The sequence below is a fragment of the Mytilus trossulus genome, chromosome 6 (assembly GCF_036588685.1).
Source record: "Mytilus trossulus isolate FHL-02 chromosome 6, PNRI_Mtr1.1.1.hap1, whole genome shotgun sequence".
NCBI lineage: Eukaryota > Metazoa > Mollusca > Bivalvia > Mytilida > Mytilidae > Mytilus > Mytilus trossulus.
Window position 1 is genome coordinate 23,713,983 of NC_086378.1, and position 21,298 is coordinate 23,735,280.

A 21,298-nucleotide genomic window follows, 5' to 3' on the forward strand; every position below is an offset into this window, starting at 1 on the left:
AACGATAAAACAGATGGTTTGATCCTCATTGTTTTCAACACTTTAAATAACTAAATATATAAAGTTATGTGATTGACACCTTGTAATTGGTCATCAGCAACTCATAACTGCAGCAAGATGGCAGATAATCAGCATGAGAGAAGCAGGTATGTCGCTGTAACAATTGCACGTATGGTTGGTCATCACTATTCAGCTATAACTCGTTTTGAGAATAATACCAGACAACAAACGATGTTAAAGACCTTCCGAGATCAAAAACACCCCTACAACATCAGCTAGGGAAAATCAAGCATAATGAAGGTTGGTCAGAAGGAAACCCATTGCAAACAATACAATTCTTAAAAGAGAGTGATGATCATACAGGAGCCTTTAAACGAGAACTGTTCTAGCGGCTCACTGCTACTGGTTATCGTGCGATAAGATCATTTCGGGGACCTTTGTCTACGAACAGACACACAGTTGTCCGTATCAAATATAGTGCACAGCTCGCCTAAGTTGATAATTAGCATCGTGCAGGAAAATCCATTGTTCAAGTGGAATTCGGTTTATCTTCCTTGGCCCGATCGTAGCCCGAATTCGAACCAAATCGAACATATATTAGACACTATTGAGCGTAACGTAAAAGTAAGGACACCTCAGTTCAAACACGTCATGAACAAAAATACCCTTCGTCATGAATGGTTGCTGCTACCTTAGCAACAAATTAGTCGACTTATTGCAGGAATCAGAAGACGTTAATAGGCGGTTATCCGTTTGAATGGAGGCTGCGCACAACGCACTAATTCTTTGGCGTATGAAGATCAACCATGATCAATCATCTAAAGATGAATTTTGAAATGTCTGACATTGTTAAGTTCGACTACAGTAAAAGTTGAAAATGCATTTTTCGTAGAAAAACACTTCATTTTGTTATAAAAAAATAGTTAGATAAAACATTTTGTTTTTTTATATTTTTTGTTCCTATTAATGCCAATGTTATCATCAAGTACTTTTCAATATTAGTTTACAAATATTTTATCATATTCCATCAAAAATAAGAGGCTGATTTTTCAAATTTTAAAAAATCAAGGTGTTGCAATACTTTTTTCTATGTGTATATAATATATGGGACTCGGTGATCTAGTTGTCTTAGTAGTCACAACTGTAATCACTAGCAAGTCAACGCTCAGGTTTTGAGTTCGAACCACGCTAGTGCAGGTGCACTCGACTCCATTTTTAATTGTCTAGGATCGCCACTTTTGCTATTGAAGGCCGGTTATATTCTTCACAAATAAAAACTGTCCGCAACGAAATAGTCCAAAAGCGCTGCTTAAAGGTGGCGTTCGAAACACTAAAATCAATCAAATCAAATATACTATAATATTATTCGTAATACGAAAAACAATGTGTTTGCAGTATTATACATGTTATAGGCAAAACTACAAAAATAAGTATCTGCGAAAATAACACTTTTTTTTTTATCAAATTGGAATAGATGAAACAAATTGAATCCACAGTAGTTTACTTCGACTTTAAAGTAAGAAAACAATATTATCTACAGAATATTTATCTACTTTAAAATACTTATTACTAATATAATAACCTTGTTTAGTGACTGTTCCATTTTCAAATCGAAGTTTGTATTCTGAAATATAAGTTTGTCAACAATCACAATTCTGCATTTCATGTTTAGATTATTCATATTGAAATAAGAAAACGGGATATGAAGATCCATGGGAAAACACTCGTCCATATACACATTCATATTGAAAGACTGTCTAAATGAGGATGACGCGTTTAACATTTTTGTATTTTCTGAGGATATACTTACTCAGGATAAGTCTAGCGTCTAGTAGTTGACTATGTCAGAGCAGAGTAATAAGTCGGTTAAAAGAAGGGCAGCAGATCTAGTTTCAGAGTGAGTTTCCTTGGAAAGGTCAACCATATGTATAAATATGTTGTGAATAGAAGTTCCAAGCAGCTTTCTGTTCTTAATGTTCTGCATAATTTAACTTGTCATTCTAAATTAATGAATGCCACTTGCCAGAAACACATTAAACCAGGCTTCAAGATGTACACTCAAAATCATGATTTTTCAGTTTTATGGACATTGTTATGAGTTAATTGACCGTAAACAAAAACGAAACGAAAACTTGAATCAATGCATGTCACACTGAATTTCTTTTTGTTTTTCCACCTTCAAACCTTACTAACTATAGAACGCCAATTTGTAACATGTTAATCAACAGGAACCTCATTCTACACACATGTTAGTGTGTATTTGAATTGATGTAAATATGTTGAAGTATCCTGAAGTTATTTGGCGACGAATAAAATATGTATTTATATTTCTTTTAGAGAAATAAATTAAAAATGTTTCAAAACAGCACGATGCCTAATATATTCAACTTAGACGACTGTTTAAAACTGACGGAAAATAAGCAGATAACCGAACGACACCTACCTATCCCGGGTGCTTCCCTTACAAAAAAAGGCCATTCTAGGACCTTGTACGTGTCAATAAGAACAGAAAATAATATATACATTTTTATGCTTGAATAGTTCTTCACGTTTCTTCTTATTTATACATCATTGGCTGTTAATTTCTTTATGTTAGAGCTTCCAGGTTGAAGGTATATCAAAACAAGAATGTGTCCATTGTACACGAATGTCCCACTCGCACTATCGTTTTCTATGTTCAGTGGACCGTGCAATTGGGGTCAACACATTAATTGTGGCATTAAAATTAGAAAGATCATAGTCAAAAACTACCTTGACCAAAATTTTTGAACTGAAACTTGCACTTTCATTTTCTATGTTCAGTAGACCGTGAAATTGGGGTAAAAACTCTAATTTGGCATTACAATTAGAAAGATTATATCATAGGGCATATGTTCAAAACGTTTTGAGTTGATTGGACTTCAACTTCATCAAAAACTACCTTGATCAAAAACTTTTACCTGCAGTGGGACGAACGGTCGAACAGACGAACGGACACACAGACCAGAAAACATAATACCCATCTGTCGTAGGTGGGGCATAAAAAGCGTGTCGGCAGCACGAAATGTTCGAAGCATAATGTATGTTAAACAAGCATATACATTCCGTTTTATTCGTGTTACCTTTATTAAGACAATTTCGTTCCATATAAATAGTTCTGTTTGCTTACACGTATTCATGTTCTTTATTGATTTATAAGATTTGTACAGAGGTAAAATAATGTTGCCTTAATATCATAAGCTGTGTATTCAAATTCTAAAAGTCATGTTAATTTTAAATATTGTGTTGTTTACTACTTACCACAAAGAGCATCACGAGCTCCCGTAGCTGCCACCAAAACCTCAAATTCAAAATAGGAAACCTTGTGATTGTGTGGCTTACAAACCGCTTTCCAACCTGTTCCTTCAACAAAGAGAGCATTGAATAATCGTATTTGTTTACAAACAACAAAATAACAATAAATTGTTATCCTTACCTCAAACTAGGTGTTGAAAACCTGTTTCATGGGAAGATGCCGTTTTATTTTTGAGTGCATATGTTATGTTACGATATTATTACAATATACATAACAGAATTACATTCACGCAAGTTAGCATTATTATGTGCTACTTCAACGAGGTAAATGCACGCGCATACATGTACTAGTCATCCACATTGATATTAGACTAGAAGACATTCATGAGAACAGTTATTTTTTCTCTTTAATTTATTTGTTTCAGTTAAAATGAAACATAAGTCCATAGAATATTCTCGTGATTCAAACAATCATCATTAATGAATCAAAAACAGTGTATCATATACCCTTGACAGAGTATATCAGGGAAATTGGTGTTTTGTTCTTTTTTATACATTTTCTTATATTTGTAAATCGATGATATTCGAAGGAAGACAATATGGATAAATAACATTAGAAGAAGGGCTACATGTACTTATAATGAAAAAAATAAAAAAATAACAGGTCTATTCATTCATTCGGAATAAAAGTCGCTAACACACGAAATAAAAGCCACCTATTTTCATCTTTGTGTACATGGTCGTTAACTTATCGTCGACCTACTAGTTCGAATGTCCTGTTGGTTTATTCCACTCTATGTGCATCGAACTGGTACAAGTTAACGTATTTGATACTTTACGAGTAATCATATTACCTATACCTATTGTATTGCATCAAATGCATATTTAGTGTACCTTGAATACCGCCCGACCGGAATGTTTGCTACTACAAAGCCCTAACTGAACGTTTAATATCCAAAAGGTACCACATTTATAGTAAAACCCGAAAAAGTAATCATATATTTGCTTGATGATTACTTAATTTTCATAATGGCAAATCTTATACATCTGGCAGATCAGGTGTCAAAACAATTACAAAAAAACTGAAATCCAATGAAAGTTCAGTCACTAATGAAATGGTAACATAAAAATCCCAGTGATATACTATAATTAGTGGTTCTAATTTCAATGAACTTTGTTGAACCAGGTGTACATTTAATAATTTGATGTCTCTTCAATGATACCCAAAGCCAAGATAACTGAACATACAAACAGCGACGAGCTTATCAATTATTATCTAAATATTTACCACCATTTTTCTGTGGACACTGCAAGCCTTCAAATTCAACTTTGGTATGAACTTCTACACCTAGCACCAACGCTATTTTCATAAGACAAATTTGAAGGCGACGAATACCTAAAAGAAACAAAATTTCATCTAGAAAAAGTAATATTTCGACTAAATAAATACATATTTTACTCATAATAACTATAAGATAAACTTAAACTATAATTCCGTATAGAGGTCAAACCTTTAAAACTCAACGACCGAAACACACGATTAAAAATACAGAATAGCTTTTCGAGAGTAGTTTTGGACGTTTCATCAAAGGAAAATGATTCAAGAAAAGTGTTGTCTAGTTCGTATATACCTGTAGAATGAAGCTCTCAAATACATTAATCCTTAATATTCTCGACACAAAATGAAGCCTATTTGAACTCGCTGCATTCACTCGACAAAAATACTTTATATGTGTCTCACAGATAATATTGTGCTATAACAATATGCAGACAATCTGATAATTGGTACATACCTGAATTAATTAAATTTGTTCCGTTGAATTCTATGGGAAACTTTAAACTGATATCATCAGCTGTATTTATACTTAGTTATAAATAAATTCAAACGAGGGTTTATAAAAGATACTTGTGCAATTTCAGCTTCAAAATTAAAAACTTACTTATATGATTTAGCTCCCCTTGGCAAAATTTTCCGAAAAAATGTTTAATGCCTATGTTCTTCAAATCAGTTACTGTAAATGGCCAGAGATGGAGGACGTTGTTTCGAGTGAAAGCATCGCGTTTATCTATCAAAATAACTTTGCATCCCATAAAGGCAGTCTCTATGGCTAAACGTAGTCCACATGGCCCTGCACCAACAACTAGTACCTACAATGTAGAATGTCAAAATGCACTTTAAGGAAGTTCCAAAAAAGGTAACACTATTGGTATATAGACATAATACCGACTGTTTCTTCAATCATTTATAGATTCTTTCGATCGGGAAACGAATAAAATAATTATAAATTTCATATAAGAAAATGTTTGCTATATGCTAAATAGTATTCGTATGTGCTGATTTGAGGTATAATGCAATACATCAAATGCTTTGTAAATTTGGCGATTTTTTTAATCCATCATTTATTAGTAATCGTCCAACAAAAGTAGTTTAAGGTTCATCATAACCTTTGGCTTATATGGCCGTAGTTACGTCACAAATTTTACTTTGAGTACATACACACCTGTACATCGGGAAAAGTTAAAATGGTGGCAGAAAATTTAAATGCATTTTCGATTCAGTAAAATATAAGCTTTTCTAGCTATTGTAGTTTATAGTTTGGAGCCGCAATCAAAATTAGACTTGTTTCAATTGAGTTACCCTCTTTAAATAATAATTTATTATTATTATTATATTATTTTTATAAGTTCTCCCCATGTAATAAATGGTTAATAGATGGACAGTAGTTTTCTTCAAAACATGGATGATTAAAACTGTGTATCTGAGTAAACCGTATCAACAGTGGTAGGGAAACGTATATTCGAAATATTAACAAAACACCTGAAAAATAGCTGATGTCAATAACATTTTTTTCAATCACACATTCTTAAGTGTATTTATCAACAAGATATTTAAGATACGTTGCATATTTTGTGTCGTGGGTCAGATAACCTGAACACTCAACGTCCCACTGATATCATTTAACCAAAATTTAAGCAAATACATTAAAATTACCCTTAGCCACTTTTCGATAAAAACGTAACAATATGTATTTACAATTCAAATGTTATCTAGTTATTATAATAGTTGGAGTACATGTATCTTAGAGTAAAAGTCATATACATTTTTATTTAAAGTTTTACTGCATACGGTAGGTAGAGTGTTATTTTTATCGGTACAAAGTTTACATGTCCAAGTTAAAGGATATATCTAACCTAGACCTTATTTCAAGGTTAAAAGATAAATGTTAAGTGATTTTCTTAAACACAATTATCAATTATTAATGTCAATGTTTTGTATGGAATGAGTATACGCTACGTGTAAGTCTTGTAAGGTTGGTTTGACCCTGGGGTTTGACTATGAATTCTTTTTCATATGCATGGTTCAAAGGTGAAGTTGAAGAGTCATTTGATATCCGCTTCTAACGTACTATATGCAATAGGCAACACTTGTTTACGGCGTTTAGATATTTGGATAATGTATATGTAATTATTTGACTAACAACATTAATCTGACAATGATGTCATATTTACTGATCATTAAAGACAGTATCTATATGTTACATTTACAAATGTAAATAAAAAACTGTGTCTTCATGATGATCACACAATTTAATTTAAATCAATGAAGAAAGTCAGACATTTTAATGTTTGAAATCTTGCAATATCATTACATCTTTTTTAATCCATGATTAAAAATGAAAACAATCATTAATGTATTGATAATTTGTGTTTTACGTCATATTAAGCACATTTAACTATATCATGGCGGTAAATATTTATTGGTGGATAATAATCGTAGTAGCAGGAGAAAAACCCAGACCATTGACAGGACAATAGGCAATCCTTATCAAGTAAGACTGCATTCGAACACACAAGTATTGCTCGGGGTTCGAACTCTCAACTTACGTATTTAACATACTTGAGATCGATGTAGATGAACTTCTCAGGAGAACACACGACCACCAAAGTGCAATGTTACCAAAGTATTTAAACAAAGCTATATACCTTTGAAACATATTTATCCAATCTTAAAATAACAACTTGGAAACAAAGTGTGGTTCGATCTTCATATTAACCAAGAGTATATCTAAATCACATGTTCATACCCATATTAATATACTTACTTTAGTAGCATCGCCATTTAGTGTTTTCGATGTAAATCTTTTCTGCAATTGATCTAAGAATCGTTTAATCTTCCAGTTGACCAATCCTGATTTCAATTTCTCAAAAAACTGTTCATGAGGTATATCGTCTAATCCAAGTTTTGCACTTAGTTCCCTAAAAGCTTTGAGTGTATCTTTACACGTGTGAGCTTCTGTAAAAGTGTTGAACTCTTTCATCTTGTAGCCTATAAAATATAACAGCTCGATTTGTTTAAATTTTATCAGTTTTATTTGCATATCTGTATTATCAATATCAAGACCTTTGATTTTCATTTTAAAGAAGATATATAGTATTTACTTCATACATTTGTGTTTACATTTATGTATAAGTATATTATCGGCAAATCAGTTTTCGCATCAAATATTATGACTGTGTTCAATATAACAAAACCAAAAATAGAAGTCAAAAAGATTTGACTGTCCCTTTGGTATCTTTCGTCCCTCTTTTATTTAACAGAAAATGCTGAGCAGATAAAGGCAACAGTCGTATACCATTGTTCAAAACTCATAAATCCAAGGACATCAAACAAAATCGGGGTAACAAACTCAAACCGAGGGAAACGCATTAAATATAAGAGGAGAACAATGACATAACACTAAAATGTAACACACAGAGAAACGGACTGAGCATCAAACAAAATCCCAAGAAAATAACAAATATAACATGAAAATACATAAATTTGGGACAGACTACTTAAGTACCGTGACACGTCTTTTCGCAATGTGAATTTACACTCAAAAATAAGAGAAAACAAACGACGCAACGTTAAAATGTAACACACACACACACACACACACACACACACACACACACACACACACACACACACATACACAGAAGCGAACTATAATATAACAATGGCCGTATTCCTGACTTGGTACAGGTCATTTTTAAAGGAAAAATGGTGGGTTGCACCTGGTTTTGTGGCATGCCAAACCTCGCACTTTTATGGCCATGTAAAATATAACATCAAAATTACAACACGGTGTCACGCAGATTGTTGTCCGATCCGTCTTTTATTAAAGATAGGGCATATAATACGCTTTGTATTTAATCAGATGATTATAAGTTTGAATTACTAGTATTATATGTTAAATCTTAAAAACATCTTCAATAAAGACTTGATATTTCGTTTGTGATTATCATGTGTGGCAAATGCATTTGATTATTTAAAATAAATGTTTCATGGAGACCGTTTAATGTACATAGATTACATTCGTTTAAGTGCACCGAATATAAGTAATATTTTTATTCATGAATGGACACATGAAAAGAAATTGTAATTACTTTACCAATATGAAATTAGAATACGTACAATACTATCATTAAAGAAACAAATAATAACAATTAAAATAATCTAATGTTAACTGTTAGTGTATCAATAACAATATTAACGATATTGTTGATGACATGCTAAATGATCTAATTAGTTTTGTAGTGACACTGATATGATCTTATACCGCCGTAACAAAAGCGCACAATGTACACCGACGACAAATCAAACCTTCTCAAAATACCCTCTGTAATAAATAAACAACAGACTCAGCAAACCTAATCGTAGGTCAAAGACTACCTGTAGAACAATATCTGTTTATTTAGGCCTTTAATGATTATGCAAATATAAAAGTCGAAGCAAAATGGTATGGTGTCTTTGAATAAGGCGAATCAACATTATCCCATTTCCTTGAAACCTTTAAAAAACACACCTCAAATTGTTAATATTCAGTTCTTTTGTATACATTACAAATGTTCAAATAGCAGGTAAAAACAGGTCTAAATAGGTCGAATTATTTTTTTTTATCTAAATATAGTTCAAATGTAAGAGCTATTTAAACTGGTTTAAAGTGTACAAAATGCAACTTAACACATATTGATTGAAAACATCCGACGAAGTATAACTTCATTAACTTATGATTAAGCAAAAACTTGCGTGAAAAAAGAGACCAGAAAAAATAAAAATAAAAAATTAAATTACAAAAACATGAAAAAGAGTAATTTGCTTTTGATTTTACTAATTCTATTTCAACTAGACAAATATATCTTACAGTGTATTTACAGTTTATTTATGATTCGGAAATTATTGTTGTTTTTATGGAATACACGTATTTTTTTATATTTGCGATTTCAAATCCACGAATTTGTTTTTAACATTTTTTCGTCCTCAGAATCTGGGAATCAATATGTACTTTTCAAAATAAAAGAACATAAAGAAACACATAGCACAAGTTGAAAGTTATAAAAAAATACTCATTTTCAGTTCATTGCTACAAATACCCCCGAGATCTATGAGCAGTCAAGTTATTAATCTAGATACTGAGCATATAATGTACAATTCAATTGCCTATTATGGCGAGCCTAGCTTGGGAGCAAATATTGGTATACCCTTTAATGACAACTTTGAATAGCTTAATGCTTATTTCAATGTTATTTAATATCAACTGTTATAAATGTATACATGGTTTTGAGAGCGTACAAACAAGATAATTACAATGTAAAAATGATATCGCTCTATGTATTATTTATAGATATCCAATATACAACATATAACATAGTACAAGTGTTTGTACATGACACAAAGCAAAACGAAAGTAGATACCAGTAGCATCAAAACGAAAGTAAATATAGGTAGAGTCGATTCATCAACGATGCAGAAGTTATCTCCAAGGAATCGATTATATAAAATATTGTGAAATTAAATTGATCTTCCAAACAATGGTACAACAAAGTACAAAAAAGTATTTACACCTTACCGTCTCCAAAAGACCTTTCTGACCACTAGTTACAACAAAACCATCTTTAGGACTAGTCGGGTATTTAAACGTTGTGTTTATGATCCTGACTATACTGGTTTAGAATATATTGTAAGGATAGCTATTGGATCATCAATATTTTGAAATAAATATTTCCTGGAATCACACGAAACTGGATTTTTAACAAGATTAAGTAACACTTTTTTTTGAACGGTGATTGAACAAATTACAGGTGAAAAATTAACTAAATGGTTTAACTATTTAAATGTATCTATGCTATACAGTATATATGTGTTGAATCTAAAAATAGCTAAATATTAAAGTGGAAATTTAAATTGGCTAGTCCACCTTCCAACTCTTAAGGTTATAAAAAACTGTTAATCCTCCCAATTTCTTTGAACTGTCACATTCGATTTAATTTTTGGGAAATTATTTGTATTTAGTAATAGTTTCATGTAACATTTAAAAAATATAGTGCCATGGAATGTACGTTGAAAACATGAATATACAAATAAATAATGTCTTGGGTTACATGTGTTTTTAATCTGTATTATTACAGATTACATAGCATATGTATTATATTTGTTTGTAGCAAACCAAATACTACCAAAAACAACGACAATACAAAAAAGTTAAATACTATTAAATCAAAAATAATTTGTGTATCAGTAAGGACTTATTAATCACATAACAGGATCATAATTGGTCAGCATTTGATGAACTTAATAAAACGTCAAGTAAATTGACTAAAACAAACATTTTGATTTTAAACCATCTTTTTTTTTCAGATTTACCTTTTTCACAATTAAAAATCAGATCTGAAGCAAAGCATTAAAAGAGCCGCAAAATACCAAAATTACATTCAAACTCAACTGTCGAAACCAAACTGAAAACGCCAGGCCAAGAGAAAAATTCCAAAAAAGACAAACAGCGGTGTACAAAACATGACTTTGCAAAAGAAAGATCTTATGTGCTCCAAAAGGGTAATCAGATCTGTTACACATGAGACAACCGTCGTGTTGTTATTGTAAATCATCCGTCATATTCGGTAGGTCACATTCGGAGAAAAAGAGAACGCGATTGCGGTTACGATGATGGGAACATGTCAGTCGTCATCTGTGAAACATATATACCATAACGTTAACCAACTTTTCGAAGAAATGATAACAACTTCTTTGAACTTTTGATTTAATAGCTTTGTTGTGCGCAGCAGCCTTTATCATAGAAAAACACGATAGGAAACGCAAGTCCTGCAATATTGTATTAACTGAGTATAAGTTTCATGTTTCAGCGCTGCTGGAATGTAGCAACATAGAATGGAGAGTTCACAATTTGGAAGCAATTCAGAAACTAAGTTATTCTATACTATATATGTTTTGAAAATGACTTACAAATCAAAGTAAAATTGGTAGTTGCCTTTGTCACAAAAACATATTTATATAATGCAGTATTCATATCGTTCGTATAAAACCAAGTGACAGTTCTCAGTTGAAGCTATTTTTGATAACTGTACATCATTTGATTTTAAACTAATTTCATTGTCGTATTATCTTATTTTTATATAATGAGAATAAAACAAGTCCTTATAGATTTTTAAAGTCTATGTTCGCAGATATTCTAGTTATTATATTTGTTATATATAGGTAACAGGATTTTACCAAAGTTCGAAGGAACATATATAGTTCAAATTATATTTCCTTTTAGTAACAAAAATCTCTCTTTGACTTTAATGGAAGCCTTTTCCTTGAATTGACAACTGGTTTATCTTTAAGACATATGTTGATTGATTGATGTTTGAACACCTCTTCCAGCATTATTGTTTTAATTCGTGGCGGTCAGCTGTTTATATTAATGACGCAAGAGTGTCCGTAGAGAATCACTAACATTCGGTAAGAAAACTGACACTCCTAATCAATTAAGAGTGGAGTTGAGATCACCTGTTTCGTCATGGATTGGAACTTTCAACCTCATTGTTGACAGGCTAATGATATAGAAGTACGATGAATTAGACGCTTAAACACCGTGACCCTGTAATAAATAGAAGTTGTCATATATCATTTTCGTCGAGCGCGCGACTTGTCGCAGAAAAATCGACATTAGGGAAGTGGTCCGGCTTCGTCAGTGTTAGTACACTTCAAAAACTGAATATTTTAGAATGTGGAAAACCAGGATAATTCATTTGTTGTATATAGATGCCTCATGCTACAAAGTTTCTGTCTGGCATAAGTATATTGTCCTTGTTCTCATTTTCATGGTGCAGTGACCACTTGCAAAAAAAAGAGATTTTTTTGTAATGTTATTATTTTCTTCTTATTATTAATAATAGGATTCCTATATTTAGTATGTGCGTACCTTGCAAGGTCCTCATGCCCACTTGACAGATTTCTTTTGATCCCAATTTCATTTCATGGATCAGTGAACACGGTTAAGTTTTGGTGGTCAAGTCTATATATCAGATACTATAAGCAATAGGTCTATACATGTCGTATGGAATGATTGTAAGGTGCGATATTTGGTGTATGGAAATATTTTATGATGTGCAGTCTTGCAAATTTTATTTGACCTTGACCTCATTGTCACGGTTCATTGTTCACTGTTAGATTAAACTGATTGTGTCTGATTTTCTTGAAATATAAGCAATAGGTTAACTGTATTTGTTAGATGGATGTTTGTTGTAAGGCAGGATTGTAAGGTGTATATAATTTTTCTTGAAGGTATCATCTGACCTTGACCTTATTTTTATGGTCAGTTGGTAAATGATAAGTTTTCATGGTTAAGTTTGTTAAAATGATCATAGATACCAGGATCAAACTGTGTATTAACGCCAGACGCTCGTTTCGTCTACAAAAGACTCATCTGTGACGCTCAAGTACCAAAAAGTTAAAAGGCGAAATATAGTACGAAGTTGAGGAGTATTGAGGAACAAAATTCCTAAACATTTTGCCAAGTACAGCTAAGGTAATCTATTACTGAGGTAGAAAAGCCTAAGTATTTAAAGCATTTTGCACCTAAAAAAATCAACTATATACAAGCATTGCAAGACCTTGACTTAGAACAATACAAAAAAAAAACCTCCGACATGTGACTGTTCCCAATTGCCTTATAATTACAGCCCCTCTGATCATGTTATAACTGGGGATCTAAACATATTTTAACATGAAAATCTCCGAAAGGTGCTTTCTCATGGTCCTAAGTTTAGAGAACCCCAACACATCAGTTGGAACCATAACTTCAAAATAATTATGGATTCCATTGATGACGACGCCAGAGCATGGGCTAAGCGAGAAGAAGTTGAACTGGACACTTTGTCAGAATTGGTTAAAACTATCAGGTCTCTGATAAAACTTCGCATTCACAAGTTGGAAAACTGTGTGAACGATCGACCAAAGTCCGTTTTCAGAGACAAAGAGGCCATGAAATGTCTATCAACTCTTCATGATAAGTATGTTTTTGTTCCTGTGGACAAAGCTTCAAATAATATTGTCTTTGTATGTAAATCATATTACTACGAATTTCTTGTAAACGAATTGGGTATAAAACAGCACTCAGGTAATCCCACATACAAAGACATATCATTTGACAAGGATGATATTTTAGATAATCATAAGTCTTTCATGGCTTCAATAAACATTATATTGAACACCAAATCGGAGGACTTACTTTGTTTGTATTGGATACCAAAGTTTCATAAAATTCCGTACAAACAATGGTTTATTGCTGGCTCATCTTCATGTTCAACTAAAGAATTGTCCATTACATTGGCAAACATTCTGTCCGCAGTGAAAGAGGGTCTTCAGAAATACTGTCAACCTGTTAACTCGCGTAGTAGTATTAACCATATGTGGATTCTGAAAAATTCTAAAGAACTTCTAGACAATTTTAAATCTCGTTTTTTTCTGAAATTAGTTCTATCAAAAGTTTTGATTTTTGAACCCTGTATACCACCATTCCCCATGTGAAATTGAAAAATCGCCTAAAAGAAACATCCACAATGCCTTTCAACATAAAAATGGTAGCATACGCTATAAATTTATAACTTTGGGATTTCAAAAGGCATATGTCGTTAATAGTGACAAACAAAAAGGTAAAACATGCTACACAGAAGAACAAGTGGTCAGTATGCTAGAGTTTCTTATCGACAACATATTTGTTGAGTTTGGAGGTAGACTTTTCCAACAAATTGTCGGCATTCCTATGGGAACAAACTGTGCGCCTTTTCTTGGCGACCTCTTCTTATTTTCATATGAATCGGAGTTCCTCCAGACACTTGTCAAAAACGAGAGGATCAAAGAAGCCAGATTATTTAATTTCACTTTCAGATATGTTGATGATGTTCTTTCCATACTTTTCTGATTGAGTTCAATTTTTATATACCCCAGAAATAGATATTATAGAAACAAGAGACACGACTTCATTCGTCTCATTTTTAGACTTATATTTCGAATTTGACTTACACAGCCATCTCAGTACCAGAATCTATGACATACGAGACGATTTTAATTTAGAAATTATAAATTTCCCCCACCTTAGTAGCAATATACCAACTTCACCTGCATATGGGATATATATGTCCCAACTTAATCGATATTCAAGAGCTTACAGCTCCTACTCAGATTTTGAAAAACGTCATCAGTGACTGAGTAGAAAGTTGATGAACCAGGGGTATGTCAAAGAACGTCTCGTCCTTTTTCTACAAAAAGTTCATCGGAAGGTACCAAGACCTTGTTGATAAATATTCCGTATCAACTTCACAAATAATACACGATGGTCTTAAAGTATAGATTCTGCGTACTGATGTTGTTTATCATCTTAACAATGTGTTAAATAGTTCTTTCATTGGTCTTTGTTCTATTATTAATATTACTTTTACTGTTGAATGGTTTTATGTGATATCCGTTTCACGTGGCTCGGTACTTATACATCTCGTCAATGTGTTTGTATTGTCTTTCAATTTTTGGTGGTGTGTTTTGCATATGCGACTTTTTGTATTTCTTTGGTTCTTATAACGTGACTCTGTACTTTAAAAGATCCCGTCAGCATGATATTGTTCTATTATATGTCAAAATGATATATTTCTATAATGAATTACAAAAAACGTTGGACCACAAACGTCAAAATCATTCAATCGCGTAGTGGAATTAACTATTTGTGAATTCTTATAAATTCAATATGTATCTTTTTGACTAGAAGAAATCTCGGTTTTTTTCTAAAATTTATTCTTACATACTTTTGATTTTTGCACATTGAACGACAAATCTATGTAACGTATACAATTTTCTGACCTCAGACACACAAATCAATGAATGTGTTCTGTTAAATTGTTCCTTTTAAAATTTTATACAATGATGACTGATGTACCCATATGTTGACTATTTTATTTATTGTGTCTGTTTGGTTAACGCATCAATGTAAATATAACTGAATTTGATGAGACTGTCATCAAAGTGAAAGGGTTAGCGCTATAAATCCAGATTCAACCCACCATTTTCTACATTTGAAAATGCATGTAACAAGTCAGGAATATGACAGTTCTTGTCCATTCGTTTTTGATGCGTTTTGTTATTTGATTTTGCCATGTGATTATGGACTTTGCGAATTGATTTTCCTCTAAGTTCAGTATTTTTGTGATTTTACTTTTTAAAAGTCTTGTTAACAGTTCATCTATAAATATGACCATATCAATGATAATTCATGTCAGCACAAAAATTATGACTTATAGGCTGGTAATACCCTCGGAGAATTAAAAATCCTCTAGCAGTGGCATCGACCCAGTGGTTGTAAATAAACTCATCATAGATACCATAATTATATTTCATATTTACGCCAGACGCGCGTTTCGTGTGCAAAAGACTCATCAGTGACACTCAAATCCAAAAGAGTTAAAAAGGCCAATTAAAGTACGAAGTTAAAAAGCATATAGGACCAAAAATCCTAAAAGTTTTACCAAATACAGCTACGGTAATCTATTCCTGAGGTAGAAACCCCTTAGTTTTTCAAAAATTCAAAAGTTTTTATGAACAGTTAATTTATGAATATGACCATATCAATGATAATTCTTATCAGCACAGAGGTACTGACTACTGGGCTTGTGATACCCTCGGGAAATTAAAACTCCACCAGCAATGAGTCAACTATATGGCCCGAGAACACAGTTATTTCGTAGTGCAATTCTTTTAGACAATAAATTCAAATTAAAAAAATCGCACCTGCTCTTTCTCAAAAAGATTTTTACAGTGTAGTGTACTACCAGTGAGACAAATAATTTCAAAATTAAAGAAACTTCTACCAGCTCTAACTCAAAATATTGACAGTTCTGTGTTAAGGGGGTGTAAAATTCAGTTTGACAGCTTCAGACGTGATAAAATTTGACCTTTTGGAACTGGACCAAATCACTACTTAACATAAGGATTCAGCACCCAAATTTTTTAAACATGTAATTACATCCCCCTACTTAATATTTCATGCATTTAATATCAATAAATAACTTGGGAAAGTGTATCAAATAAAACATGCAAGTTATACACTGTTTACACTAGGGACTATATTAGACAACGAAAACCAAAGGACGATAACTGTGTCCTTGGACCATATGTAATGAATCGATTGATTATCAGGTTTATATGTTTCTCTGGCATAATTCATATGACTTTGGCCTCATTTTTTTTATGGTTAATTAGTTAATGTATAGTTTTCTCGATAAAGTCTATTTCTAAGAAAGTATAAGCAATAGGTCAATATATTTGGTGAATTAAATGTTTGTAAGGTGTATATGTATTTATTGTTTGGTTTATCGGAACTTGGCTTCATTTGTTTGGATCATGTTAGGTTTATGTGATACTTGTAAGCTATGTATCCAGAACGATCAACATAAAATCAATAGATTTTAAAGAACATGAAAAAGGCGAGACATTTCAGCAAGTGCACTCTTGTTTAAAATATACTTGCCACTTTATGGGCCTTTTGTAGCTTGCTGTTCGGTGTAAACCAAATAAAGTCATCATAGATACCAGGACTAAATTTTGTATATACGCCAGACGCGCGTTTCGTCTACAAAAGACTATCAGTGATTAATAATATTAAAGTGGACCGAACAAAGTGTTAGATTCTATTGGTCGGTGGTGTACTGGTGTTAAATAAAACTACATTTTATAATGAAATTCCAAAAATGAAAAAAAGATATACATGCATTCACAGTGAAAACTTTGTTTTGTACTTGAGAACCCACGATTGTTTTTACATCATTCGAATGAATATAAAGTCTTACGCTTTATAATCGAAAAGCTAAAATGTTTCTTGGTTGTTATATCTTGAACATAACATAACCCTCTGAGAGTTATTGCTACGGTTCTTTCACGAACAGAAAATGTGATGCTTATACGAGACGTAGAGTATAACATCCTCATTTCGAATGGACGTGACAGCGTATTATTACATCACACAGAGCCAAATGAACGCCCCTCAGTATCATAGATTTATATCCGAATAAGAGAAATGGTACTGGCATACTATTAATATTTGAATTTTCCGATGAAAACTATTAAGATATAAAAGTCCTTACGATTCATTTTTTTTTCTGAAACAAACACATAAATTAGACCGTTATTTTTCTCGTTTGAATTGTTTTACATTGTTATTTAGGGGCCTTTTTTTTTTATCTTACTATGCGGTATGAGCTTTGCACATTGTTGAAAGCCGTACGGTAACCTATAGTTGTTAATTTTTGTGTCATTCTGGTCTCTGATGGACAGTTGCCTCATTGGCAATCATACCACATCTTCTTTTTTTACATCACTGTTATTTTGTTTAGTTTTTTATGTTACCTCTTCTGACATCGGACTCTTATTTCTTTTAAACTAAGTTTTACTGTGCGTATTACTGTTTTTTTCTACATTGGCTAGAGGTTAAAAAAAAGGGGGGGGGGGTTGAGATATCACAAAACATGTTAAACCCGTTAAGATTGAAGTCTAACACAGCTGCCACGTGCTGGATTCGAACTAACAACCTTTTACAGGCTAATGATACATTCTGATACACAGTAGTTTAACTTCTTAGACTTGTAGACCACTTGACCAACGAGACATATATTAAATTCATTAAAAAAAATCACGTTATAAATGTGCGACCAAATATAACTAGTAAATATGCGTCACCAAATATAGTGTGCTGTCACTGTTAAATTGACGTGGGGACATTCAAAATGACAACTGATAGACAAAATAAAGTGTACTGTTTAATGTTGGGTCAGCATGAAATGAATTGCTATTGTTAAGAGTATCTTTTCTATGCCTTCGCGATAATGATACAACGCGTGGTACGATATATTACGCATGCTTTTATAGTGCAACATCTCTCATATTCAAGCAATGACATGAATATAAATGACGAAGAAACAGTGTAATTATTATTCATTATTTAATGAAAATCATCTATATAAAGACTTCATGGCGTGTCTATTTTCCAAAAAAGAACGTGCAATGCGGAAGTAATTTATATCTTGTTTGATCTGTAGCCTCCAACATATTTCAACCTTGTATAAAAAAAACCAAACAAGTTATCATCTTGTTTTTATTTACTAAGAAAAACTAAATGAAGTATTTAATCTGACATTAATATTTTGTAACTTTTTTAAAAACTTCAGAAGAGATATTTGGTATCACCCCTCAATTTAACGGTAAACGAAAGACAGAAATAATCAAAATACATCGACTATATAGTCAACTTATAACTAACAAATTAAAGAAAGTAGTAGAATTTTTATGTAATTAGAATTTTTTAAACTTAAAAATTTAATTAAGTATTACCCATATATTCTCTTACTGGTTGGTTGTCCATTCACGAAGATACTGTCCGACGTTTGAGCAAGATTAAAAGAATACATTTTAATTGCTGTTAAATTGTAGTTGTATTCCATGGCATGTAGTTATGAACAAACGTAGTTTACCATTTTATCCACCAATTTGACCTAGAACGATATCGTCTGCTGTGTGAATGCTTTCCCAACATATTATCCAAGATTTCAAATTTTCAAAAGACAGCACTGAAACAACATTCCTTTCAAGCATTTGTAGGTTTTCTCTTGTAAGACTGTCGACGTCCAGTTTATAAATATATTTTAACGAACTGTTATTATTTGATGTGAAGTGTAGTCTGCAAATTTAAAATTTTAATATACATAATAAATATCTATACAACATCTGAGTGGAACTTGAATATTAAATGTTGATAGAAAACTTAAATGTCTGAAATGAATGTGAATACATAAATTAAAATGAAGAGATTGATTGCTATAGTTGGTTTCTTATCGTCAATTGTCAAATATTTCATACATATTTGGGACGATTAAAATGAAGAGAACAAATATTTAAAAGGGACAACAAGCCAACTACGGACCATTATCGGGCAATGCGCAAAACAATCTGCCAAATACGGACCATTATCGGACAAGGTGCATTATAACCTGCCAAATACGGACCATTATCGGACAAGGTGCATAATAACCTGCCAAATACGGACTATTATCGGACAAGGTGCATAATAACCTGCCAAATACGGACTATTATCGGACAAGGTGAATAATAACCTGCTAACACGGAAAACAAATTAAAGTTACAGTAGATGATCACTTCTTTTTTGTTAAAACATTTTTTTCATTTTTAAGTGACAAAGTTTGTGGTTTCATTGTCAAAAGTCAATCATTTGAATTGCATCCCGTTATTCGTCTCTATTAAGGAATAAGATAGCAACCTATGAAACCAGAAAACCATAAAATAAATTTTGAAAGCAAATTGTGGTCTTCAAAAATAGACAGATTGGTAACAATTCTCTGTAGCAAAAAACATAATTCTGTTAAGCCCCGGTTACAACAGATTGTACGATTTTTTGTCGTGGAAGATCTATAAAATAGTTGTCACGTCAGCTACGACATGTCCAAGATGGTTCCACGATGGGTACAATACAGAAAAAACATGTGTAATTGTACTGTCGTGTGCTTGTCGCAAGTCGTCCGTGCGACAGTCTTATGCCAGTCATGCGACAATCGTACGACAATCGTGAGGCTATTTTTCAAGTTTTCATGTATTGGGATGCGCGTGTGACTGTCATGCGACTGTCGTTCCACTGTCGTCCGACTGTTTTACAACTTTGGTGCAAGTGGCGACTCTCACCAAAAGCTCTTGAAACATGCCAGGCTCTGTCCGCATTAATCAAACGAAATCACTGACAGATTCCTGTTCCAGCTCTTGCATCAGTGTACTATACTGCCCAAACATCAGGCGCCGTTCGATCCATGGCCTAACCCACTAACGCCAGGCGTTCCTATGCTTTTCACAGGCTCGAAGCAACGCTAACAAGACTATATTTTGCTCTTGTTGGAGTCCGACAAGGTGCCTTTTCAACATAATCATTCTCGTGGAAAAGCCATCGTCTTTAAACGGTAGATGGTATGTTTTTCCAAACATTCATTCGCGCCTAATTGTATTGTAAATGTATGACGTACATATTCTGTACGACGAACGTACCACTGTCGTACGACAGACAATCATTGATGTGCGAGCATCGTACGAAATTTGGTATTCGCGAGAAAATCGTACGACTGCATCACGAGTGTCTTGCGACAGATGATTTGTGAGATCTCAACAACCTTCTCACGAGTGTGACCTACATAATTATACTATTTATGATTTTTTAATAACACGAGAAACACAAGGTTGCCACACGTGGAGCATGTTCTGCCTATACTTCCAGAGCACCCGAGATCACCATTTGGTGGAGTTTATGTTGCTTATTCTTTAGTTTTTCTATGATGTGTCTTAAGTACTATTATTCGTCTGTTTGTCTTTTCTTTTTTTAGTCATGGCGTTGTCAGTTTATTTTCGATCTATGAGTTTTCACTGTCCCTCTGGTATCTTTCGCCCCTATTCTATACATCTAGCCAATGTAGAATAAACAAATACATAGCTATATGCAAAGTTAAAGTCAGTTTTAAAAAAGTTCGAGTCCGATGTCAGAAAAGATAATAATAGGAACAAAGCAAAATTGTTTATTCAAATATATTTTTAAAATCAAGAGTTTAATGTTCCTCTTCTTATACATTTCATTTTAAATAAAAATACTGACATTTGTTTTTCGCCAGA

General features: G+C 32.7%; 1 protein-coding gene across 1 annotated transcript; it reads right to left on the reverse strand.

Moving 5' to 3' along the window:
- Positions 1-1,511: 1,511 nt before the first annotated feature.
- LOC134722428 (protein-methionine sulfoxide oxidase mical3b-like) lies at positions 1,512-10,303 on the reverse strand. Its single transcript, XM_063586049.1, has 6 exons — positions 10,167-10,303; positions 7,377-7,600; positions 5,214-5,421; positions 4,562-4,669; positions 3,280-3,381; positions 1,512-1,624 (listed from the first exon to the last, which is right to left on the reverse strand). The coding sequence occupies exons 2-6, from the start codon at positions 7,590-7,592 to the stop codon at positions 1,512-1,514; spliced, it is 747 nt and encodes a 248-aa protein (XP_063442119.1). The 5' UTR covers positions 7,593-7,600; positions 10,167-10,303.
- Between the last annotated feature and the right edge of the window lie 10,995 nt (positions 10,304-21,298).

What these genes read in the sequence shown, in the direction of transcription:
- LOC134722428 (XM_063586049.1), bottom strand. Translation starts at nt 7,592, where the DNA reads ATGAAAGAGTTCAACACTTTTACAGAAGCTCACACGTGTAAAGATACA. An exon ending in TAAATGGCGATGCTACTAAA is followed by an intron (nt 5,422 to 7,376) that starts GTAAGTATATTA and finishes TCTACATTGTAG; the next exon opens with GTACTAGTTGTTGGTGCAGG. An exon ending in AGGGGAGCTAAATCATATAA is followed by an intron (nt 4,670 to 5,213) that starts GTAAGTTTTTAA and finishes TGTTTCTTTTAG; the next exon opens with GTATTCGTCGCCTTCAAATT.